Source organism: Cavia porcellus, unplaced genomic scaffold (assembly GCF_034190915.1).
Source record: "Cavia porcellus strain 051 isolate PalLab524CR breed Dunkin Hartley unplaced genomic scaffold, mCavPor4.1 scaffold_14, whole genome shotgun sequence".
In the NCBI taxonomy this organism is placed as follows: domain Eukaryota; kingdom Metazoa; phylum Chordata; class Mammalia; order Rodentia; family Caviidae; genus Cavia; species Cavia porcellus.
In genome coordinates, this window is record NW_026947497.1 from 16,743,841 (window position 1) to 16,770,968 (window position 27,128).

The 27,128-nt window shown below is 38.1% G+C and overlaps 1 protein-coding gene across 3 annotated transcripts in view; it reads right to left on the minus strand.

Moving 5' to 3' along the window:
• Sec24d (SEC24 homolog D, COPII coat complex component) overlaps positions 1–27,128 on the minus strand; it is a 94,462-nt gene that overhangs the window by 47,206 nt on the left and 20,128 nt on the right. For all 3 annotated transcript variants that reach the window (XM_063260709.1, XM_063260710.1, XM_063260708.1), the window contains 2 exons: positions 24,916–25,027; positions 16,932–17,059 (listed from right to left, as the gene is read on the minus strand). In XM_063260709.1, coding sequence (XP_063116779.1) covers positions 16,932–17,059; positions 24,916–25,027 — 240 coding nt within the window. The remainder of the gene's footprint in view (positions 1–16,931; positions 17,060–24,915; positions 25,028–27,128) is intronic.

The window sequence follows — 27,128 nt, forward strand, 5'->3', positions numbered from 1 at the left end:
AGCAGTGTCCTGGCTGACATCACTAATACCCTATCTTGCTGTCTACCTGAAGGAAACAGTGAGGTGATGGAATAGAAGATGAGAATATGCAACGTCAGACTTGCCAAAGTGTGACACAGTCCTCCGGCCTGACAAAGGATCCTATTCAGTATCAGATTACCCTTCCCAGATTACCCTTCGCAGTCCCTATGTGTCCCTAGCAGCTGTGATTTCATATGATCAGCGTGACTTTACACACATCTCTTTCTTGGGGTTGGAACCTTGCTTACTTTTTTGGAGCAGCCACACGAGGAAGCCAGGGTGATAATTTGGATTAATGGGGGACAGAGGCAGAAGGTGAAGACAGTATGGGAAAAGATAATCCAGATCCTGTGATAAAGCGTGAAACACGCAGCCCGTCGGGCACGCTGCAAGGCTAGCAGAGGCAGCCTCCCAGAGGATTACGGCCAGGAGCTAAAGCGATGCGCCTGTACCAACTTCTTAAAGACATTTTCATGTGAAAGAAATGAGAAAAGCAGCTTGTATTTTCTATTTTTAGCTTTACCAACATGGCTTTTGTCAGTCTGTGTTGACAAAAAAGATGCAAGTCAATAGTTAATGTATTGCAATACATATTTTTTAGAGAACAATGCTATTTTGATTTTTAAAAATGATCACTCCAAAACAAAAGAATATTTTCTGAATGTTAAAATTCATTTTACAATTTTTAAAAACAAACTTGAAGACACAATGCATTACTAACTCTAAGAACATTTTCCTGCTTTTTCAAGAATGTTTGGATTTGGTTCTCTTCATCTAGAACTCCATTTTTTAATTTTCAGAAAATTTCCCTCTTCCTATATTTTATTTTCATCTTTCACCAATGAATGCTTTTAAAGAGTCTATTTTGTTACAGATATGTCTAGAGCTTTTATTAGACTTAGCTATCCCTTATTGGGAAGTTATTTTTGTTGTTAGCACTGAAATACGATTTTTTTTTTTTTTGCTGCCACAGGCTTCTAATAATAATAAGAATGCACACATACACACACACACAAATGTAGCCTGAATAGTGACTCACAGTCTAAAATGCTTTCATCTATATGAAATCACAGTTTGATGCTCAGGCCCTGACCTCGGGAGTGAGATTCCATCCACGCTGTTCAGGAGGAACAGAAACAACCCATACAATAAATTACAGAACTGCAGCTTGATTCTCTACTGATCTCAGGTATTTACCTCCTCTGTGCTGTGTACAAGAAACTGCTTGCAGATGTGTAAGTCTTGAGCAGGAAAAAGCACAGAGTCATGAGAGAAACGGACAGTTCTCCAAGGTTTATGACGTGAATCCAACTTTTGTTGCTCCTTGCTAACAGCTGTAAACCTCTTGTCATTTCTCCCTCTCCTCTCATTTTATACCTTTCAAACTGTGTTTGGTCCTCCATATAAGCTTTTCTTAGCAGAAACTTCTGCCTCTGCCCTCAGAAGGAAACCTGAGGCCGTCAGACAGGAACACGGGCCCTTTCCCCAGGAGTAAGCAGCACCTGCACGCTTCCTTCTCTGACCTCCGGAATGAACACAACACCCCCTTTCTCTTTCCTGACTTCTCTGGGGCTTGATGCCATCCACGATCAGGTCTACACCTGGCCCCCCAGGACTCTCTGCCCCTAAGGGGGAATTCATTTGTCACTTAAATCCAGGCCACCTGCAGGAGGCTCCAGTGGGAACCCACAGCTTGTGTCTCACACCCCTTGCCTTGCACTGACAGCTCTCATCACACTGCTCTTCTTGGAGCCAGTGCTGCTCTCTAGGTCCACAGTTCACAGGTCAGTGTGCTTACTTTCCTTCCCCTGGACCGCAAGGACTGAGACAGTAGTCACTCAGTGGTTTCTGAATGAACAAACCGGTTCACTAGGGCTGACAAATGTATTCTGAGAACTCAGAGAAGCTTGTGACAGCTACTAAAGCAAGGTGCATGGCTGAAAGAAGAGATCGACTGTGGGAAGGGGTTAATAAAACGTTCATCCAAAACAGTAAAAAACCAAAGAGACACACAGTTATAAGGAGTTATATGTCCACCAAAAGCCAAAAAGAGAACTTCAGTAAGTGAGAAGGGCATAGCGCAGGATGAGAGGCCCAGGGTACCGGTGGTGGCCGACAGAAACGGAACCCAGGCCAGTGACACGATGGGAGAGCAAGGCTGGAGAGATTCTGTGGACAGTCTCTAAGGCTGGTGGGTACCTTAACTAGTCAGGGTTAAGACAGACGGAGGGAGGGACAGATGGACACACACAAACGTGCACACGCACACACTTCTACCTCAAATCTGTTACTGCATGGTAACAATTCTAGCAGAATATATTTAACACATTCCACCATTCACCAAAAAGATGTCCCTGGAAAAAATGACACACAGGACACAGGTTTTGAAATCTGCTTATAAATTAACAAATTCTTCCATATTTCCCAATTATAACAAAGGACTTCTAGAATTTGTTTATTTCATTATCTGCTATTTAATTTTTAAAATAAGTTCAATAGAGCTTTGAATGTTTATTTCTCTCTCTCATTCTCTCTCTGCACTAAATTTCTAACTAAAAGGTTCTATTCCACAGTAGTATGTAAGCTTTAGGGTCACCTTTGACCCCCACAGGCTAAATTACAGAGTAAATCCTCAATAAGTACATGATAAGGAAAGAAAGAGGAGAGGAAAGGAGGGAAAAACTGCAAGCTGAAAAAAAATATAGAAAGGGGGAAGGAAGAGAGAGGAATAGACTTTGAATTTAAGGGTTCCTGCAAGTGTTCAGTGTGAAACAAACCCTAATATTCTAAGCTCATCCCGAAATATATACCACCAACTGAACTATGAGACTCCTTTCATGGCCCAAATTGTTTTCAAGCAAACAAAACTGTGTCCTTTCTACCCAGCCCTCTAATGCCAGGAGGACTTCCGGTGGGAAGGTCACACTGGACAAAGCGCATGGAGGGCCGGAGGGCCGCACCTGGGGAGCAGCAGGGGGACACAGGGTGGTTCCACACCTTCCTCCCAGCTCGCCTGGGCGCCCGCCTCAGTCTCTAGGAACTCTAAATGGAAAGCGCTGATTCTTAAAGTACTCTGCTGGGACTGGCTTAGGCTGACAGGGTCCTTCAAGGGAAGGGTGTACCTACAAAGACCAGCATTGTTTTTTTTGTTAGAAAGTTTTCAGTAAGACGCTCGCTCTCAAGGGGCATCGTTAAGGAACTCTGTAACTGAGTGCTATTTCTCTACATTTCTTGGTTTCTTTTCCTACTCCTTCCCTCTTTATCTTCAAAATAGCTGCTCATACCATCAGGCATAATAAAATCAAACAGAATAGTACAGAATAAAACAAAACAATGGAAGCAATGGGGGACTTCAAAACAAGGTAATAGTAAAACAACAGTGGCTACCATAATGCCTCTTGTTATCTTCAAAGTAATTGCCTGTACAATCAAACAAAACAAAATAGAATAAGATCAATCAGAAAAAAAAAACAATGAAAGCAATACACAGGGCTTCAGAACAAGGTAACAGAAAATCAAAAGTGGCTACCACAGTATATTTTGTTATCTTTGAAATAGCCATCCATGCCATCATACTAAATAAAACTAGACAAACTGAAACAAAATAAAACCAAACTAAACAGAACAATGAAAACAATATGGCTTTCAAATCATAATAGATTAACAATGGGCACTTCTTCCCCTTTCCCTTCCACAGTATCTACTGTGCATTTTGGACCCCAGTAACTTCTTTAGTGTTTTATACTAGGGAGATAGCACGATAGTCACCCATGTGACTCTCAACTATTTCATCTACGAGCATGATTTCAAGTTGCATCCGTTTACCCACAGGAGCCTCAAGGTCATCTTCCTTTATAACTGAGTAGCTTTCCATTGTATAAAAATGCCGTGTCTTTCTTAACCACTCTGCAACTGATGGACAGGCCACCCCCACTTCTTTCTGGTTCCCTGTCACATAGAGCACTGTTTTCTCTCCTTGACTTTCAGTCTATGAATTTCCTTGCAAGTTAAATGTGTTTCTTGTATAAAGCATGCCGATGGATCCCATCTCCTGATCCACTCTGCCTGTGTTTCTTGCTGTCAGTGAATTGAGGCCATCTACTTTACTGGTTATGGCCAACATGCACTGCCTTGTCTCTGCCTTGCTATTTTCCTGCACTGGCTGCCTACTTTTCCCATCCATTCGTCTGCCTCTTTTTCTTTTTTTTTTTCCCAGTATGAGGGATTAAACCCAGGGCTACATACCCAGTTCTTTTCCATTTTTTTTTTTTTATTTTGGGACAAGGTCTTGCTAAGATGTCTAGGCTAGGCTTGAACTTGCAATCCTCCTGCCTCAGCCTCCCACAGTGCTGGGATTATAGACAAGAGTCCCCACATCTCTTCCCATATTTCCTATAACCACTAACTTATTATCGTTTGGTCTTTTATCCCCGAGGAAGAATTATATTCTGTTGTCTAATTTACAGGTCGCTGCAAAAGATCTATTTAATTGGGTAGTAACACACAAGTTCCACAGATGATAAAAATGTTTTAGACTTCAAGCTCCTCTGAAGCAAGTACGTTTCTTCTGTAACAGAATAATTTGTAGCTAGCTTTCTAGTCCTCAATGTCAAGTTATAAAATAACAATCCCAGAGGCAAACTCCTTTTCTCTTTCTGATAGAACTGCAAGTTACTGAAGTATTTTCTCTATTTGTCTCACACCTTTACCTGGCCATAAAAATAACTTCAGATGATTTTCATCTATGAAGCATCTTTATATAGAGATGCCTTGTCAGTCAGGTCTACGCGACCACCCCATTTAATATAAAATGTGTACACCCCTGCTGATACCTGTCACCCTCCAAACCTACTCTACTTTTCCTTTCTTCTCAGCATGAGACACTTAAACTTCATGAGGGAAGAGATTCTGTCTGCCACATCCACCTACATATCCTAGGTGCCAAGAACAGCATCTTATGCATACTGGTGAATAATAAGCATTTATGGAATTAAATAGGTGATTGTTTTTTTTAAAATCTTTTTGAAATAAGGTGATAATAAGTACATCAGTGGTCCTTCATAAAAACAGACACTATTAGCTGGGCGTGGTGGTGCATACCTGTAATCTCAGAACTCAGGAAGCTGAAGCAGGAGGATTATTGCAAGTTCAAGACCAGCCTAGGTTACAAGGTGAGCTCAAGGCCAGCCAGAACTGCATAGTAAGCCCCTGCCTTAAAAAAGACCAAACAAAAAAAACAACAACAACAACAACAAAAAAACCCAACCAGCCAACCAACCAGCCACTATTTATAAATTTCCAATCAGGAGACATTTGTGTTATTGCTGAGACTATAACATACCACATAAGATAACTGAAACACTGCTGAAGACGCAGTTATTCTGCAAATAATGCAATTCTAACTGCCATTTCTCTTCTCACAGTGGGCACCTATGGAAGCTATACTTTTATCTAAACATATCGAAACTTTTTCTACAAATCGCTTTCATAGTAGGAAAACATACTGGGCTCCAAGAGTGCTCCAGTCCAATCTGCTCTCAGTGTAAATACTGGTGATTATCTGTACCTGGTAGCCAGCCACTTGGACTGAGCAGGGTGCTTCTAGTTACTCAGGAATTCATCTTCATTTGATTTGGGAAAATAGCCAAAGTTATTTGCAGTAAAGAATTAAAAGACTTAAAACCTTGAGAAAAAATTTTAATTTAAAAAAGATGTATGACCAATTGGAAAGCATCTAGAAAAATAAATGTATTTGTATTTTTAGCATAAATCATTAATGAATTGGAATGGGAGGGATGACTTCTTAGTTTATCAAATATTTATTAAATACTGATAAATATGTGAATACATATTTTTCTATTCCTTTCTTGTAATGAAAAGTAACAGAAAAAATTATACATTTGAAGTAATTAGATAACAGTTTACCAACAATTTTCAAACTGTAAAAAACCAGAATGGATGAGACACAGTAAACTCAAAGAAACTTAATCTCATCTCTGTATTAAAGACTACAGTATACTTCAGTTTTCTCTACAGTTTAGGATTAAGAAAAGCAGTATTTTTGGTAGTTCCATGATACATAGTACAATCAAAGCTTTTCTCTTTTCTTTTCTTTTTTCTTTTGTAACTTGCAGACATATGGCTCAGGAAAGTCAATGATGGTTTTGTTTTCTGAAACCCTAAACATACCAACACTTTTTCTACAAATTGCTTTCATAGAGGGAAACCACTCCTTTTATATGAATCACCCTACACACACACGTGCACACATGTGCAAACACCACATGCCTGCACAAACTCAGGTTACACTGGAGCATTTGAAGAGAGAAGAATAAAAGTGAAATTGAAGCTAATTTATGAAAAGTTTTATTGTCCAGGAATTCTGTAAACAACTGCTGTTCTCATCAGCCCAGCTGTTCTTATCTGCTAGCAACACTAAAAGTAAGGATTATGCACAATGAATCCCCAAATGGCTATTTTTCATAAGAACATGTGTGGGAAATAAAATATTTTCACTGATACAGAACATGGAAAAACTCAAGAATATGGCAGTTGCCTGGATAGGGACGAATCCAAAATGCAGGCTCCTGGCCTTATCTTGCACTGTGAGTTCCTTTCTTATTGACTTTGTAACCCTTTCAGCTTCAGATACAGCATTTATATCCAAGATGTTCGATAGACATTTGAGTATATATCTTTATGGCAAAAATCCCATCAAACAATGTTCTAGTGTACTTCTATATATAGATAATGCTGCATATTAAAATATCATATTTAAATATTTAACATACAAATACTCTGACTACTTTTTTTTTTTTTTTTTTTTGGTACTGGGAACCGAACTCAGGACCTTGCACTTGCCAGGCAGTTGCTGTCCTGCTAAGCTACATCCCCAGCCCTCTGAATATTCCGTTAGGTCCTAAGATCAAAATTGTGAGAAAAACCAGACAAGATCCCTACCCTCCTATAGAACCTGGTAATCACACATACAAACACAAAATCACACATTGTGACCCAGGCTACAATGGAGCTAAGAGGGAGTACCAAGGAGGGCACTTCAAGCTGGAATCTAAAATGTGACTAAGAACTAACTAGGTTAAAAGGACAGGGTAGCAGAACAGAGTAAGAGGAGTTGGGGAAAACACTATGCCAGCAAGTGCCAAGGACATTGGGAGGGGAAAAGCTAATGGCGATGGTGACAGCTCGGTGGTAGAGCCCTCGTTCAAAATGTGAGGCCCTGCATTGGATCCCTAATGCCACACAGACAGACAGACAGACAGACAGACAGACACGTGCATATGCATACATGCAAACCCAAATTCAAGATGAAATTCAGAAAATAGTGATATAATATCGAACAATAGTATACAATATTCTTTAAAAATGTGAGGGACTCAGTCTCTTACCTATTGATGAACAGATTGTGTAGTCTCTAGTTTCTTCCTTCTAACACATCACCTAGAATCCCTAAAGAGGTTTAGTGATACGCCTCTTAAATGTTTACATCTCTGGTAAATATAAATTATCTGTATTTTCATGCTTCTTTGAACAAAATCAGCCTAGTAGATTAAAATAAGTTTTTTAATATTTAATATTATTTAGCAAATAATCAGAAGTCACAAATGATAATAAAAATAATTGTTATTCATTATACTATCTAACTTTTCAATATGTCATGTTTTATTGATAAGAAAAATGAGACTCAAAAAGTTAAGGTCACATTGCAAGACGCAGTACAGGCAATTTACACACCTAACTAAACTCCATTTGACTCTCAAATCCCTGTTCCTCTCAGGATACTCACGACAGCCTACACAGCTCATAAAAACCACTTCAAAAATAACCTGTGTGTCAGACAAACCTGAATGTCATTTTCAGACATTCTAAGAGACAACTGCAAATTATAAGTTGGACAAGTTTTCTTCCTCTACTTTCCTTCTTTTGAAAAAATGGGATGGTGGGGTACTGTGGATTGAACCCAAGATCTTTACACAGAGCTACACCCCTGGATCCTTTGTTTTAGTTTGTTTTTCATTTTGATAGAGGGCCTCACTAAGTCACTAAGTTGCACACAAACCTGGTAATCCTTATGCATCAGCCTCTCACAGTTCTGGGGTAACAGGCACATGCTGCATAACTGACATCTTTTAAACTTTTTTTCAATAAAAACTTTTTTGAAAAAAAGTTTTTTCCAATATAAAATTTTAAACTGTTTTATTTTCTAATTGATCACAAACACAAAATCACACATTGTGACCCATGCTACAGTGGAGCTAAAAGGAAGTCACAAAGGGACAAATTTATTGCATTTATCTTAGAGCTCTCATATTCTTTAAGTATCTATAGAAGTTGACTGAAGTTAGGAACAGTTAGCGAAGTGTAAATACTTCCTTGATTTCAAAACCTCATCCATTCTAAGAGACCCAAAGCTTCCAAAGCATCAATGTTAAGTTTTTGTTAAAAGGACACATTCCTGTTTTAGCAATGTTAAAATATAAGAAAATGTAGGTCTTAGCTCTGGTCGCCTAAACCCCTTCCTCTCCATGGCAGCTTCTCCGGAGCCATGTGCTGCATGGATGAGGATGGTCTGAAGGATGTATCTCACTCCCCAGGCCTTTGCAGGTCAGAAAGCCTACATTTGCATTTGCAAAAATTCAACCACAGCAGAATGTTTTAATTTTTATTCTTGTTTCTCCTTATTCTTACAGTTATTCTTCTCTTGATAAAAGATTTACTAAATAATTTGTGACTGAGAAAGTAAGCTTGATACATTTAGCTTCTAAACTGCAACCTAAAATAGAATTCTAATAACCTTTGCCCTGACAAATGTGACTCTCTGTCTGTCTCCTAGTGTTCTAACACAGTTCTAAAACAGGACAGCATTCTGTTCTTCAGCTGCCAAACCTTTTCATAGTACTTTTTAATAGCATTGTAACAAGAGTGACTGAAAGTCTCAAGGGACAAGACTCGGTTGCCAATGTAACTTTAAAGAATAAAGCTTCCTTAAATGTTATAGTCATCATTCTGCTTGAGGGCATGTATTTCATTTTTCCAAGTATTTAATAATGCTTTAAAATATTACAGTAAAGCTTAAACAGGATAATAAAGCACATCTTTAAAAATTAATCAGGACTTTTAAGTTTTTATTTAAAAATAACTTACACTGTAAATCTTTAAGTTCTTTACAGGCCATGATATAATGCAGTAATTAGTTTAACTTCAGGGGCTTTTTATTACTAAGGCTGCCTATAGCTACAAATGACTTTATATAAAAATGCATAGTCTCACAATCATGACACTGTAAAATGAACAATATGCTAAAAATACATTACTAGTAAGTATACCAATAGCAAAATACAAATAAAATCACTGGTTTGAGCTGTGTATTTTATTCACATGGATTACTAATAACATATGTGATTTCATAAACAGTAGTGATCCACATTAAATGCCCAAAACAGACTGGACCAGTAAAACAGACACTAGCAGATTTATGGGACAACAGAGCCAGCTTCTGCCCATGGGAATGGAGGCCCAAGGTCACACAAGGCACCACAGAGACCTGAAGTCATTTCCTGGCTCCTAATCCAGCACTCCACCCTTTAGTTATATATCATGCTAGGAAGACAGTTATTATTTCCCAAAATACCTTTATCAAAATTCTTCCAAAACATTTTCTGTCCTTTATAATGAACAGAACTTCTATCATTAATATGTGATAGAATAGTGCTGTCTCTCCCATTATACTAAAGAACTTGTACAAAATATAGCAGTACCTTGGTTCATGAATGCTTTTGTCTGCAAATAATTTGGTTCGTGAACAGAAGTGTTTGGAGAAATGTTTTTATTTGCAAACTCTTTATCAGGTAACTAATATGGCTGTCGCTATCTTTCCTCCGTGAACACAAATGCAGTCATCTTTGCCAGAATCATAGAATAAATTAAGTTTGTGAACTACTGAACATCAGTAGATTCTCAAGTGATTGTTTTACCCAGTTTGTTGGTGGTCATTTAAAACCATGAGCAAAATAGCCAAAGTAGGATAAAAGCTTTTATTTCATTAGCAACAGGTTCTCAATAGATACAATGATTGCCAGTGAAAAGATTCATTATGCTAAAAACATTAGAGTCCCAAGGTAGCTATAGCTAGAAACCAACCACCTTTCTTTTGTTTAGCTTGCCTTTCTATGCCTACATAGCCCTAAACACAGTCCATTTACCCAACTAAAACCTCTACTAGATGCCCAGTACTCTGCTGAGAGCTCAGGATGGTTGCTGGCCTTCAAGGAATATGAAGCAAAAGCCTGAAATCAAAAGACTTCAAGGAAAAACACTTAAATAGACACTTCTAAGATACCTTGCAGGCTCATAAGAGCAAAAGGCCCATTTCTCAAACCACAGCCAGCAAACAAAAGGGATGCTGTTTTATATAGTGCTTAAACAAATGGACTTCAGAAAGCCCATTTACCGCCCATGGAGCTAGAACAGAAGGATATGGTATGTGGAATCTCAAATTCCAGAAGCATCACTTATTAGCAACACGACCTTAATACGCACAGGACTTGTGGGGCTTCATCATCTTTAAAAGTAGAGTAAGAACTACTTTGTAAGTTGCCATCTTCCAAAAGGATGTAAGACATGGGGTCACCATGAAATAAACTATTACAGTCAGGCAGACTTTTTTTTTTTTTTTTTTAATATATTGAACAGTAGCATCAACTCTGGCAAAAATATGTCAAGTCATGCAAGCAAAATTTGCTACAAAGTCAAATGCATGACTACAATTTCTTTCATGGCTGATGGATGCGAAGGTCATCCCTGACAGAATGCACTGGTGGTGGACCTGTTCTCTGATAGTCTTTTCCTTTTCTGTTAACTCTCTCATCACTTCACTGACATGTATTCCTATTTCCTTCCAATAATATCTTCTTCATATTTACTGCAACTATCATAATAGGAACAATCACTAAGAACAAAGAATTGAAACAGCAGCTAATAATAGTGAGGTAAATCAAATAAATAGGACATTTATTTATGAAGTCATATCTCAGGTGAAACTCTCCCTGAACCTCAACTGTTATTCTTACTAGATTCTTTTTCTGCATTTTGGAAAAAAAATTAGCTATATACTTGCAAATTGTCTACAAGTTTTAGCCAAGAGTAGCTAGTTTTATTTTGTCTATATCTCTAATTTCTAGTTCAGCTCCTATCAAAATGTAAGTAAAGGTTAACAATCAGGTAAAATTTTAAATCTTGAATAAAAGTATATCATTGCTAATTCAATAAGCAAGCAAATTAATTTGCTTATCATATTCACATACAATCTAAAAGTACATATGTTCCTGAACACCGATGGAGTACAAGTTTCTACCACCTGCTTTATAGGTAAAAGTACCTAATGCATATAACTAAATGTACATGCTTGTACAAAATACAAAGATTTCCTAATTAAGTAAAAACTGCAAAATTAAATTAGTTGCAATCTTCAATCATTTGGACTTGAAATTTATAGGATCTCTACCTCAGTTCTTATACAGCACCCAAAAGTAAAACACAATAAATGAAAAAGCTTATAATATAACCAACAACTCTATATGAGTATCTCAATATTAAATATATTAAACGTAGGATTGGGTTGCACTGAAAACATAGTTTAAGAAATTTAAATTATGGTAAGAAGTATGAAGTGTTATACAATGCGGAGAGACTTGCCCCTGGAACCAGCACACATCTCCAAAGCAAACGCTACCAGGGAACAGTCTCTGATAATAACCATTTGAATAAGGTTTATTTTTATAGGCCGTTGCTAACACAATGGCGTACTTCCAACAGTTCTGTCAAACAATGGAACCAATTAAAAAAGCTGTACTTAATAAACTCTTTGGAAGATGCCAAATCAGGATATTGTTCAGAAAGATTTTTTAATTGCAGTAATATCACAGTATTAGTAAGGTAAGCAATACATTCTTAATAATTTACTAACCTGAAAATAAGTCAACTGTCAATATAAGTTGACTAACATGAAAATAAGTCAACAGAGCAAAATGTTAAAATGCTATTAATACACAAATACCAATATTCATGTAATCTATTTGATTTGAAGAGATAAAAAAAAGATTTCCTATATTATGAGGTTATAAATACCTAACCCAGTATGCTCTGTATTTTCTTTACTTAACTGTAATTGTTTAGTTTTTGGCCTCTAGCCTGAGCCATTAGATAAATAATATGCCACTTATTGATATGTGGAAGAATGAAGAATGTTTAAAGATGAGAAATTCACTTTGCATGTCAAGTTTGAAGTTTCTATGTGGTGGTGCTTGAGTAGAGGCCTGAGAGGCACCTGAGTGTGTGATGTGGGGCTGAACAGGCAGGAATGAATGGAGGAGAGAACAACAGCTAAGTGATTTTGGGTGAGGAATCTGGTGCCAGACTATCCAGATCTGGATTCTAGCTCGGCTACTAGTAACTTTTGACCTTAACAGGTTATCTAACTCTCTGCCTCAGTCTCCTTGCATTTAAAATACACAGACCGATGTGAATATAAATTGTTTTGTAGGTTTTCTGTTTTGTTTTAGAGACAGTCTTTTATGTAGTCCAGGCTGGCCTCAAACTCGAATGGATCCTCCTGTTTCAGCCTCCTGAGTGCTATGATTACATGTGTGCCAAAGTAAACATTTTTAGGAGACACTGCCACATAGGGGAAGTAATTCTTAATGTACATTCAGCGAAGTCCTATTCTTGAGGTTCTAAGGAAAAAGTAAGGAGGACTTTCTGGACAGAAAGCCTGAATGAAAAAACAGTGCTGTCAAAATACACTTACCTGCTCAGTATACAGCGTCTCTAGCGAAGGTAAAAGAACAGAAGGTACAGTACTGTTCTCAAGGGAGCTTCTAAGTCAGACTTGGAATAAGTTATCTGTCTAACTTTATCTGGTGATTACTTTAGAAAGCACAGAAATTTAATGCAGCACAACTTTTCAGAAAAGGAAGATTTCATGCTGGAGGACAGGCAGTATTTGGCTAAAACAAATAACTTTAGAAAACAGGAAGCATATTCATTCAGGCTGCATGAAATGTCGATGTGTATCTTGGGGAAGACATGGAATAATGTCTGCAGGGTTTTTTCCCCAACCAAAAAACTAAATACTGTATTATAAAGTTATATTTTCAAGAGCACATTACTGCATAATATCATAAAGTTGTATTTTCAAGAACACATTACTGCATAATTTCATTGTTAATACAGGATAACAAGATTAGAGTCTGGTTTCTGGTGTTGAGTTTCATACTATTTCATGCTTTCACAGACTGAGAGTGAAAAAAAGGATTTTACTTTTGTTTAATTGAAACCAATCCATTGCCATGAATTAGTACCAAATACTGACACTATCCAGCAGCAGAAATCCCAGATACCTACAATCTTGAAAGACCACAGAGTTACTGCCTACGATATTTTGTTATTCTATATATGCTTCAGGTTTTTTTTCAAGACACATTATTTTTCCTCACTAGGAAACTAATAGACCACTGCAAAAAGATCCAGACAACACATGAGCAAGTGACATGAAAACAGCAAATTGCTAGGATCCCAGTCCAGAAAGAAGCTGTGTCAATGTCCCCCCTGGGGATTATCTATAGCACGTATTTTCTCAGCCTTATGGTCCATACTATACAGATTTCCTAATCTGCCTGTATCTCAAAATTGACACATATAGTTACAATAATGTTCTTTTATCAGTATGTTTCAAAGTTGTTTTGTTACAGAGTGAGCAGCTCTTTTGATAGTAACCTGGAATGTAATTTTAAAAAAAGAAATCATGAAACAGTGTACATGCTACGCCATCATTTAAGATAGATATACATATGCTGCTATATGTATCTTTTATTTCTAACGAGAATCAGAAATAAAGTAAAGTTTGCCTGAAAAGCAGACTCGGACTCGGGGGAAGGCAGGAAGAGATCTAGTTGTCATTGTATAGCCTTGCATCTTCTGAATATTTACTTTTTACTTATTTAAAAGTTATTGTCTCTGAAAAGTATAGTGCTACATATTGTTATGGATACTTGCATATAAAGTCAGCATTTAAAAAACATTTAAAAAAAGGATATATATCAAATTTATTAGTGTTTCACACTGGAGAAAATGAAAGGAAAAAGTCTGCATAAAGAAAAACTTACAGCTATGAAATTTTAATTCTCTAAAATATTATTGCAAACAAATATGACAAAATATTAACATTTGGGGCCAGGGATTTAGCTCAATGGCACAAGCACTTGCCTGGCACAGGTGAGGTCATGAGCTAGATACCAAAAAAAAAAAAAAAAAAAAAACCCAAAATGAAGCAAAACAAAACAAACAAACAAACAAACAAACAAAATATATATACACAAACAGTTGTTAATGACAGATGGTGTGTATATGAATGTTATATTGGTAGGTGAACCCTTTTTAATTTAAATTTTCCAGCATAAAAATTAAAATACATCTCATAGATATCACTACTTATCTATTATAATTGTTAAAATTAAAAAGATAACAGTCTGGTACTAGACAGAAGTACATTAACTGTAACTGTAATACAAAATTTGAATGATTATAAAATGCTATAATCATTTTGGAGAATGGTCTGGCAATTTCTTATAAAACAAGCCTGCAAACTATTTGTAGGTATTAACTCAAGAGAAATGAACGTACATCTACCTACGTAAAGCATTATATGACAATGTTCATACTAAATTTTGTTTACAATAGTCAAAAAAGAATAGCATAGAGACTGGGTAAGAAAACTAGCATATCCATAAATGAAAAACACTATTCTGTAAGACTAAATAAATATACTACGGATACATGCAACCATAGAAAAGCTCTCTAAAACATTATGCTGAGAAAAAAACTTTGCACAAAACAATGCATAATCTGTGATTCTATTTATATGAAGTACTAGGATAGTATAACAAATCTATGTGGAAAAAGATCAGATTTTGGCAAGGGTTTATGTTACACAGTTGTATGCATTTTTCAAAGCTCAATGAATATTTATTTTAAGACATACACATTTTATTTCACATGAATTCTGCCTCAAAAGGAAGAGTAAAATGTACTCAAGTCTGCAACTTACCTTGAGAATCTAGCGGGGAGGAGGATAGGTATGTGACAAAACAAGTGTAGTTAAATGTCACAATAGTATTTAGATGATGGGCATAAAATACAAAATTCTTCTACATTTTGTTTGAACATTTTCATTATAAAATGCTGAATATAGTGTAAATAATTTTAGTAAAGCTATTCTTTACAACATACACACACTGTATACAGAAAGAGGTCTTTGTCAATGTATATTGGTTTGCCTTGTTTTTGTTAAGTTTAATTTTAAAGGAAAATTTGTAAGCATTATGTTAAATTGTCAGAATCATGATAGAAGAAAACATGGGTTTTTGGTTTTTGCTATTTATTATTTATGCAATGGTAATGATCAAATCTAGGACCTTACCTATGCCAGGCAAGCTTGATACCACTGAGCTATATTCTCTTCTTAGATCACATTTAAAGTAAGTAAGGTAAATGCTGACTGTGCTTGATTTGCAATCTGAAACACACCACAAGGATGGCCTCCCTCAGAGCCTACTCTAACCCAGTTCACTGTACCCCTGGAGAAGGAGATCTCAGCACTCCACTGCACTCTGAAGGAGAGGACATGGAGATCCCAAAGGGCCTGAACGCCACTTAGGCATGAACCCCACCCCTTTGCCTCTCCTTCCCTCCCTCAGGAGAGGTAGGCCCCGGAACCACAGTTCTATCACCCCTTCTCCACAGTGCCCCGCTGGTTGGTGTGGCCAGTCCAAAAAAGGGGACAAATCTGTTTTCTCCTGCAGACGCTCCCAGGCCTCTAATCAGACACTATTACTTCTTTGTGTGCATTAGGCCAGTTTTCCCCAAAAGATGCTAAGATCCAAGAGTGAGGTTTCTGCTGGGAATGGAGGCTGGGGCTTTGGCCTTCGAGCACAGCAACTGGCATCCATGGTCCAGCCTCAGTGGTGGCAAATCCACGGCAGGCATGCTGCAGTGGGCTGTCTGCTATCACTGCAAGCTCGGAAAGGTCTGCCACTGCTGAGATTATGGCAATGTGCAATGGCTCATGATCAAGCTTCCCAGAAGTATAGCTTTTCTCCCTCTCCAATTTAAGTCTCCCTGCTATGGTGCCTATGTCTTTGGGTAAAGTTAGATTATTTCTGGATACACTGATCAAATATAGCTTCCTAATACCGTGGATTTTAAATGTATACCACTTCTTTTTTTCCTCCTGATCACACATTTGGTGTATCTTTCCTCATCAATATAAACAGATTTTTCAACTGCATGCTCTCTAATACTTAGTTAATGAGTATTTTGGCCCCAGTATCAAAAAGTGTGTACAGTAAGACCAAGAACTACAGGGCATTTACCTTCTTCTAACAGAATGCATAGATTTTAGGGATCACTAGTACACAAGGGGCTCAACACAGGGCATGTGGTTGGTCCCAATGAGATGGTCCACATATTCTGTGTATGTTCATTGTTATAGCAAACCAGAAAGTGGGTTCAGTCTATCAATACTTGGCTATAGTGAAATTTTTGTTTTCCTAATGAACTAATCAACTAATTTCCTAATGAATTCAATGACTGTTTTTGCATTCTATAAGTATATTTCGATTTTATGCTTGCAATACTGAATAACATAAGAAAATAATGATGAAAAAGGAGGGGGGGGACTGGGGATTTAGCTCAGTGGCATAAGCGCCTGCCTTAATTGTGTGGTTGTGAGTTCGATCCCTGGTACCGACAAAAAAAGAAAAAAAGAAAAAGAAAATAATGATGAAAAAATAACTCTGGAATTGGTAAATTATCAAGTGACTACTTTACTCACTTACCTCATTGGAAGGAATTGTGGCAAAGGGCTTGATGACAGCAGCAAGGGGAATCTGAGCCTGTTTGGCCATATCTGACGTGCATGGGAAACAGTACGTTGTGCAGCGGATGTACCGAGGGCTGGCATTGCCTGAAACACAGACAGGATGTGCTTAGAGCATGGTTAGAAAAAGGTATCTTCTAAGACACTTAAATATTTATAAAGATGCTTCTAAAATATACTGCCTTATTTGCAAAATTTGCATTTCATAAAATGGAAAAGTAATATGCAATTCTGCAATCTATATCCTACAAACACTAAAATTTATTGTTAAATACCCCAAGTTATATACAGATATAAAAGAGATGCTTTAATTACTGTTATTTTCCATGAGTCGGGTTAGGGTACAGAGTGGAGAGCTGTTCAGATTCAGTGGGATATAAAATAAGAGCACAAAAATATGTGATCCAACAGTTTGGGTCAGACACTGCTCCTTCCTTTTTCTATCTCTGTTCTATTTATGTGAAGAGGACACATCTATACACCACTTCATTCCATCGAGTGATACTCCGTTAAGTTTGATTCCATTTTGATTATTTTTTCTAAACTTGGTAACTGAATTAGAAACAAAATTCTATTTGCAAAGGAATATTATTTTTAAAAACATGCTAATGTTTTTAATACCTTAGGTTTCTTAATCAAATATCTCTATTTCACAGCATACATGAATTCTAAATATCCAAAACACCCACAAATATTTTTTAAGCTCCACAATAATATCTAAAATCTTGGGATGGAATTATAGCATATTAGGACCAAAAGAATACAATCATCAAGCCGTATTCACAGAGTCTCAGCTGTGCTGTAGGTACTGTCCCAGGTGCTTCCCTACAGTTTATTATTCTAGCAGATAATAAATTTAACGAATGAGGAAATAACATAGTACGCTGAAATAGTGCATTAGAAAAAGCCCATCTGGCAAGAGGTGCCAAACACTGGGATGATGATGGCAATTCTAAATATGTACACAGTGGACCTTATTTAAAAAGGGCCATTTAAGCAAAGACTCTAAGGAGACAAGGCGTCTACACAGGCAGACTTCTGAAGGAAGGGCCCGTCTGGCCCAGCAGAGGAACTGCAGGAGGCCTGGGTAGATGCCCAGGGCCACTGTCAGGCACAGGGGCTGAAGACAAGCTCAGAGGAGGTAGCCTCCTGAGATGGCCCGCCCTCTGCCTATATTTGAATGAAATGGAGAGTGACTGCCAGGTTTGAGCAGTCTGAGTGCCACGCACAGAGCCAGGTCCCCCTCTGATGGTGGTTTGGAGAAAGGGCATAATGCCCAGCAGCAGGATTAAGGAGACCGAGGAGGCTACTGCAGCAGGCACAGCAGTGAAGTGTGGTGAGCACCGGCTGCCTGGCAATAGAGGTACGAAAAAGTGGGCACATGCAGGGTATATCTTGAGAGTACAGTAATATATTTACTGATGGGAACAATGTATGTGGTATGAAGCTGTCCAAGAAGGGAAATGGTCCAAGGTTTCTGGCCTAAGAAAGTAGCCATTCATAGAGAAGGGAAAGGATGCAGGAAATGAAGGAGTTCTTACAGAACGCGTGGGGTAGAGATCAGGAATGTGGTGTAGCACATGTCCACCTTGCGAATCTGTTACACAGCAAAATAGCAATGCCAAGTAGACAGCTGAGTATGGGAACGTGGACAGTGCACGAAGTCCGGGTGGGAGGTGCAGCCTTCACTTGGGGTCTCAGGGTATGGGCTGTCTGAAGCCATGCACCTACGTCAAAATTATCAAGGAAATAACTGTGGCTAAATAAGAGAACATGACCAATGACTGAGCAAGGAGGTCCCTAACATAAAGAGATGAGAGGTCAGTGGCTTATCAGAGTGAAGAGGATGAAACAAGGAGGGTCTGACACCACAGAGATGAAATTAAGTAAATTATGAAAAAGGCAACAGTGTCAGATGCTACTCTATGCTAGACCAGTGCAAGCTCAGAGGCTGGCAGTCTGACTGGAGACCCTGAGCAGAGAGTCTGGCTGGGCCAGCAGGGCGAAGCCTGCTCAGAGGGAGTGTGAGGCAGATGAAGAGCTGGTGACGGCCTTGCAGACTGTGCTGCACAAGGAGCAAAGTAAAGAGGGTCAGGAAAGCAGATCAAGGAAACATTTCTATTTTTTAGATAGGGATTTCTGTTTTAAAAGATAAGATTCATTGCATAAAAAGAAAAATACTGATAATATGGAAGAAAGAGGGGAGGCTTACAATAGTAAGTGCCCAGGGAGAGAAGCTCACATGTCCCATGATGGCCAAGAGGAGGAAGGTGGGCCTTAAGGTCCGTGTGGGGGTGAGATCCACACAACTTTCTTAGTCAGGAGGAGCAAAAAGCAAAGAGGGACGGAGATGCTACAGGTCTGGGCAGCACTGCGTAACTGTCACTAAGGAGAGCACAGATGTGAAAGGTCTTGGGAAGTGTAACGTGCAGCTGCAGTCCTGAGCTTAAACCCGGCCCGCAGCACCTCTGCAAGGCTTCCTCTGGCTGCAGTTGACTGGAAAGACCCACACCCAGAATGAACGCAAAGTTCTCTGCTGTTCTGTTCTAACCTAGTGTTGCCAAATTGTACATTTTTTTTAGGACAAGCTAGAAATCTGGATTTTTACATAAAATATTCTTAGTTTTACATAATTGTAGTAACTGATACAAAAACAAAATATTGTGGAGGACAAATTAACATGACTGTATGCCATATCCCGCTCCTCCTGCAGGAGTCTGAAAGAAAGGGGATACTGGTACCAACAACATGATGATGATGATAACAATGAGACTAATCATAATAATAATAATAGCAACTGCCTGTGTGTTGGGCATTGTTCTGTTTGTTACACATAAACTCACTTTAGTTCACAGTTCCCCTCGGGGATTGATACCTTTATGATCCTATTTTTCTGAGGATGGAACCAAGACATCAGGAGATTAAGGGATTTGTCAAAGATAAACAAGTAGCAAAAATGAGAATAGAATCCATCATAACTCTCTACAACATTCCAAGAAAACTGGCTATGAGTCATGAAGGCCTTGAATTCTGGACAAGTGAAAACTAGTCCTGTCTGCCATGGCCAACAATGGAACTTTTTTAAGCAAAAGTAAGATGATCCATCTTCACAAAGCAGAGCAACCTCTAGGAGTGGGACACAACCAGAGACAAGTAGACGGGCTGCCACTGCAAGAGTTCAGGTGAGCACTGAGAGAGTGAACCCCGGTCACGGGAACAGCAGTAAAAGACCACGGCTCTCGTGGCTTTCTTCATGACAGCCACATCCTCCAGGGTGTCCTTTTATGTTGCTTTCTCTTCTTTCACTCAGCCCAAGCTCACTCTGTAGAGCCAGTTTCTTCCTCATTTTACACTTTTAGTTTTTCAAATAAACTTTTTCACCATTTAAAAAAAAGAAAGAAAGAAAATAAAAAAATCAGGTAGTGAGTGCAAATATGTTGGAACTCCTATTTTGTCATATTTAGACAAATCCTTCCTTTCCTCATCACATAATGTCACATAGTCTATGAATTAAGAATTTTTTAATACTCTTTTGAATACTTTTATTTTCCGTTGTACTCAATGTTAACCAGTCAAAATTATATAAGATACTAATTTCATTAGTATATGAAATTGGGTATTTGTTACCTTTCAGGGCTTTGACAGTGAAATATGTATTTTAATGCTCTCATGAAGGTAGCTAAACAAATTTCATTTCAGAAAGATAATGTACACAAAGAATAAAACTTACAAAAGCAATTGAGAATTTATTTTTATAAACAAGTGTGAGATGGACATGGTGTGCACCCCTGTAACCCCGGCATTTGGGAGGCTGAGAGGCAGGAAAAATGCTATGAGTTTGAGGGCAGAAGAAGCTAAATTGTGGGTTTGAGACAACCTGAATGACAATCTCACAAAAAGCAATAAATGAGTGAATTAACGAGTAAATGAATGTATAAGTAAATAAGCAACCCTGTGGGGCTCAAAACTATGGCCATAGTGGGTACTTTAACAACTTAAGGAATTAAGATTCAAACTTCAAAATGCTTAGTAAAGAGCACTATGAAAAAATCTGGCTCTAAACACTTGACACATTATTTGTTCAACAAGCATTTATGAAGTAAGGCCTCATGCCAGGGTATTAGAGACAGAACAGAGTTGTCTGTGGCGTCACACATTAGTCGGAAAGAGTGATAATGAACACAGAGAACTGCAGTGTAGTGTGCTAAGTACTACAGAAGAACAAATCACTAGAAAGTGGCACAGGGGCAACAAGGGCTCTGCCACTTTGGGTCAGAGGCAACCACACAAGGGCTGAGGTGCTTCAGAAGGCTCCTACAAGACAGAGCCAAGGGACAAGTTGAATCTTTTTTGTGCAAATGGCAAAATTTTGTTCTTTTTATAGTTGAATAATACTCTATTATATATAGTACCGCGTTTTCTTTATCCATTCATCTTGATGGGCACCTAGGCTGGCTCTGTCTTGGCTCTTACACATCCTGCCATAGTAAACAGGGTATGCAGGTATCCCTGTGGTATGCTGACTTTAATTCCTCTGTGCATGGGGGCTGAGGAATTAGCTCAGTGGTGTAAGCTGCCTGCCTGCTAAGCGCAAGGTCGTGAGTTCTATCCCTGGTACCAAAAACGAAACAAAAACCAAAACTGTTCTCTGTGCATATATCAAGGAGAGGCATGCTGAATCAAGACATAGTCCTGATTTTAGTTTTTTGAGGAACCTCCTTATTCTCATGTGGCTGTACTAACTTACATTACCAGCAGTATAGAAATGCTATGTCTTCTGCTCCTAACACCGGCATGTATTCTTTTTTGTATTCTCAATAATTATCATTTTGACTAGGACAAAATGAACTCTCAACACAGTTTTGATTTAAATTTCCCAGAGCCAGTAAGGTTAAATGACTTGCCCAAGCCACCTTGCTAGTCAGTGATGGATCCAGTAAGGAAAAGCAAACACTTGCTACTAACCAGCTATGTGGCCACGGGCAAGTCCTTAACTTTCCTGGGCCTCAGTGCCCTGATATCTGAAAGTCAGAAAGACAAAGGAAGGTCAAGGCTCCCTTTGGCTCTGTATTCTATTTGCATCTGTGAATGTGTGCGCATGTCTGAGATCTTTGGGCTACATCCCAGAATGTGAACTAGTATTAGCTAATAAGCAGGGCCAAGGGAAGGGCTTCATGCTGAAGGGTGTGACCAGCCCTGTTTCAGAGCTCCAAGCCAGGGCAGCTCTCTCCTCTGGCAGAGCGGGGGTAAGGATGGCTTGGGCCCTCCCCAGGGCTGGCTCTTTCCTCTCTTCCTCCCGCTCCTCCCTTTGGACTTCCTCACACATGTCCAGTGTGAGCCAGCAATTCCACCTCAAGGTTAAACCCAGAAGCACCGGAAGCAGGAACTCACTGGATGTTTGTACGTCAATGTTCACAGCAGCATCATTCACAACAGTCAAACATAGGAAGATCCAAATATCCGCCATCAAATGAATGGATAACCAAAATGTATCATCCAACAGTCTACATATATGGATATTATTTAGTTTTAGAAGTAATTCAATTCCAGTAGGTACTACAGTGAGAATGAATCATATGAAAACATGCAGGGTGAAATAAGACAGACATGAAAGAGCAAATACTTTATGATTTCACTCGGGATAGCTAGAGGCAGCAAATTCATAAAGACAAAAAGTAAAATAGAGGTTGCCTGGGGCTAGTGGCAGTGAAGGAATGGGAAGCTACTGTTTAATGGGTACAGTTTCATTTTTATTCAGAAATAAAAATGCTCTGGGAATGAATAATCCTGATAGCTGCAAATACTTGAGTGTAATTAGGATTGCTGGATTGTACAGAAAATGGTTACTGAGACAAATGTTATGAAATACATGTACACATACACACATCCAGCTTTTAAAAGTGTTTCCCCTAAAGATCCTGAAAGTACGCTGTTCCATGACACACCTGCTCCCCTAACCGTGTGCCTCTGCCAAGCAACCATCCCCGTCTCCTCTTCCGGTTGGCACTTGTTCACCTCAGAGTCGGTTTAGATGTCTCCTACTCTGGCGGGATACTGGGTTAGCTAGCTGGTAAATTACCTTTCACTTAAATGAGGAGGAAACAAGCTCTTTATCTTTCTATTATAACATTTATCACACTCGTTACTTTTTGGGTATGTTTACAGTACATAATATTCACTTTCCTTGTGTAGAGCTGGTACGTAATTCTTTTCTCATCCCCTTCCCTTCTCCATCTTTGCTTCCCACTTGAGAAAGGTCTATCTCCCTGCCTCTTATTACCTATCTTTATTTTGTTCTTCATTTGTATTTTGAGTTTCTCATGTAAGAGGAATGTTATGGTTTGTGTTCCTGTGGTCCTGCCCCAAGCCGCATGCAATCGTGGCCATGACCAAATCTAGCATGTGTGGTTGGTCCATTGTCTAGCGTTTGGGTTGGCAATATGAGTGCTACACCCGCCTACGGGTGGAGCCAGCATACGACGTTAAGGTGAGAAGGTGGTGTGCCTCTCTACAGTCTGCTTCCAGCTTGCTGTTTGCTGTGGCCCTACCATGACACTATGCCACCTTGCTGGCTGGAGTCAACTGAATATGGACTGATACCTCCAACATATAACTAACTTTGGATATCAGCTATTTTGTCTCAACAATGAAAGAAAAGGAACTAAGACAAGGAACCAGGTCATATTTAAGCTCATGTGTCTGCTTTATTTCACTTAACTTTATGGTCTCAACATGCATCCATTTTCCTACAAATGACTCGAGTTTATCCATCTTCATGGCAGAGTAGCATTCCATTGTTTATACATGCCACATTTTTTTTATCCATTCACCAGTTTATGGACATGTAAGCCATTTCCAAGATTTACTTACTATGAATTGTGCTGCTATAATTTATGTGTAAGTATGGATCACTGTAACACAGTCTTTAATTTTTTAGGGAAATCACCTAAGAAGGTGATCAACTGGAATTTCTAGTTTTAGTTTTTGAGTAATCTCCATACTGATTTCCATAGGGGTTCTACTAGCTAACATTTCCACCAACAATGTAGAAGGGTAAATTACCTATGTATTTTCTGCCTCAATTTTCTTATGCTATAATACAAGGATGATATAAATAGCTATATTATAAAGCTATGGGGGATTAAACGCTTATAAATGCTTAGAAGATGGTTCTGATACAAAGTGAGCACCTATGAGCAACAATAATAATGGTAATTTATACATATTTTATTACTATATTATTAGTCACAGGCTTAACACAGCAGCCTCGTACATAACAGATACGAAATAAATATTTGCTAAATGCATGCATATGAATGACTGGATGAATGAACAAGTAGAACCCTGTTGGCATGTAGTTAAACTTTTGTGGGAAAGACAGACCAAATCATAGTAAAAATTAAGTTAACATCTGTAAAAGACGCACATGCGAAGTGCCAAAAGAAGAAATTAGAGAAGGTTTTAAAGAAAAAATTAAGTTGATTGGGAAGAACTAACGATTTCCCCAGCAAAGGGATAAGGATTATATAATCCAAAGATAATTGCTCAATGAATGCTTATTGGACAATGCTTATGCTTTAGATACCTGGTGATTTTCTAGGGATAAAATGGTACACAATAACAGTCTTTGCCACATTGCTGAGAATTGACACTAACTGAGAATCAGAGACATGACCAGGAGGAGGATGGCTCTGGTACGGCGGAGGTACTTGTAGAGGAGGAAATGGAATGGAGTGGAGGCTGGTCAGGCATATTCTTTAGCTACAGAACCTCCAATACTTTTATATGAATTTGAAATATTAAGTAATAAATTTTTTAAAAGTTTATGTCACACTATTAGATTGAAATGAAATCTCCATTTTTGTAGATGACAGGAAAAGAAACCACTAATTTCATATAGCTTAACCTACTGTACACGGTTGTAAGGGTTTATAAATACATACCTTGGTCTTGTATCACACAGTCTGTAGTGACCAGGGGGGGCACCTGGCCTCTAGTGTTGGTGGCATAAACTTGTCCCTCTCTTATAGCTCTGTCATTTTCGATCACCTCGATCTGGCAAAAGAGACACCAAGAGCAAGGGAAAGTACGTTAAGGCTCTTCTTACTCTGGGAGGACCCTGCTGGCTCACTGTTTTCCCCACCTTCCTTCTCCCCTTATTTCCGTTCACTCAGGCTAACAGACATTTTCTGAGTCCTTTCAGATCAGATTCTCACTGAGAACCCACACAATGTCTTCAGTTCCATCTTTGATTACAATTTTAGGTCAGCAGATTCCAAAATGTATCCTACAACACTAAACTTCAAAGAATTTTATTTATTTTTTCTTAATTTATTTGTTGAGACCAAAGGCAAGCATGTAGAATAACATAGTAGGAAAAGCAATTAAAACAACTCTTTAAAAGGAAATACATTTTGCAACCAAAATTCTAAAAAGCCAAAAATCATTAAATTCAGAAGAAATGACTTCAAAATGTGACCTAAATCTCAAATGTTCCCCTCAAAATTACTCTTGATCTTCAATTTTCTCATTTAAGTTTCCTCCATGACATGTAAGAGACATGTGAAAAATAAGGCAAACAGTATAAAGTATTCCAGTGTGAGTTTGTCTATTATATAAAAATCAACAGAAGCAAAAGTTCCCTGTATCATCATCTGATTTGCCAACAAATTTCTCTAGTAAAAATACTTGTTGATAAGAACTTTTTTAAAAAATAACAGACTCAGGATGAAAATTATGAGAAAAATCTAGTATGAAATTAATAAAGTAAGAAGGGATCCTATCACCTTCTTCTTTTTTTTCTCCCACCCTTCACAACTTTCTTCACAGAAAAGATAAGAGGAAAAAAATCCAAGAGTTTAAGAAAAGTGTTTCATTTTTTTTTTAAAGGAGAAACAAAAAGTGTGTCCCTTCTAAAGTAAAACTCCCTTAAGGATATGAAGATTTTAATGGCCCTTAAGAAACCATTAACAATGTAAAAACTATCTTTCACTAAACTCTAAATTGTTACCTTCTCTATTTTTTCATTTCATCTTATCTAGTCCACATGACATCGACAGCACACGGCATCAGTTTCCCTGAATGCGGGCAACAGATTTAGTCTGTGCTTTAGTGCACTTACAGCTGTCTTCCAAATTTCATTGAACTTTACTATTAGTATGTTAGGAACACAAAATGTGTTCTAAACATTAACTATGGTACAAAAATCACAGAGAGACTAACAGTCACCACAGGCAAGGATAAAAAGTAAATGGGAAACTCAAAACACCATGATCACTTTCTGTATTTTGATCACAAGGTGAATAGGTTCATTCAAAATGAAGGTAGCTTTCATATTATCAACATTTATTACAATCATTTTAATGAAGTCATCTTAAATATGAGATCAGTATAATATAGTTATATACTTAATATATCAAATTTATATATTGAATAATCTTTAACAGATTATACTTCCAAAAGTTTTCTTGAAAATTATCAAGCTGTAATTTACAAAGCCTTATCGCTGCACAAAAAATATTGTAAGTGATAATCAGCTTCGAAATCAATCCATATCTTGGCTGCAAAACTAAAGAGTGAGAAACATTATAGCAGTTCTAGTGATTGTTAAAAATATTCTAGAGCTTTATTATCTCTAAATATATTCTTGAAAAACATGCTTAGAAATGTAACAATAAGCAGGCATTTCAAGGAAATTCTGACCGCAACTAGACAGCCATAGGATCTGATGTAAAGACAGTGATTCCTGGTAATGCTAAAGCCCCTTGAGAAGTGAAAGTATCTTCTGGCTCCAGAGGCTGGGCCACTAGAATCACTGTCACATTTATTTGCTACAAGTAAAGTATTGCGATTCATACAACTGAATCAACAAGGAAAAAAACTAACTCTCTTGAGATAAATGAACAAGGATAAAGAGGAAGCAGGAGGTCAGAGTCACAGAAGACAGAATGTGAAGCATCTGAAATCTGGAGCCGTGCGAGGAGTGGGAAGAGCAGCCTTGGGCTTCTGAATACTCCTCCTGCGGGTACGCAGTACGAGGAGGAGTCTGGATGATGCCATCAGCTTTCTTACTTTCAAAGTACGGCTACAGTCACCACTTAAAAGGTTTGTAATATGCAGCTCACTCAGGACTAAAGGGCAGCAGATTAGTAAACAT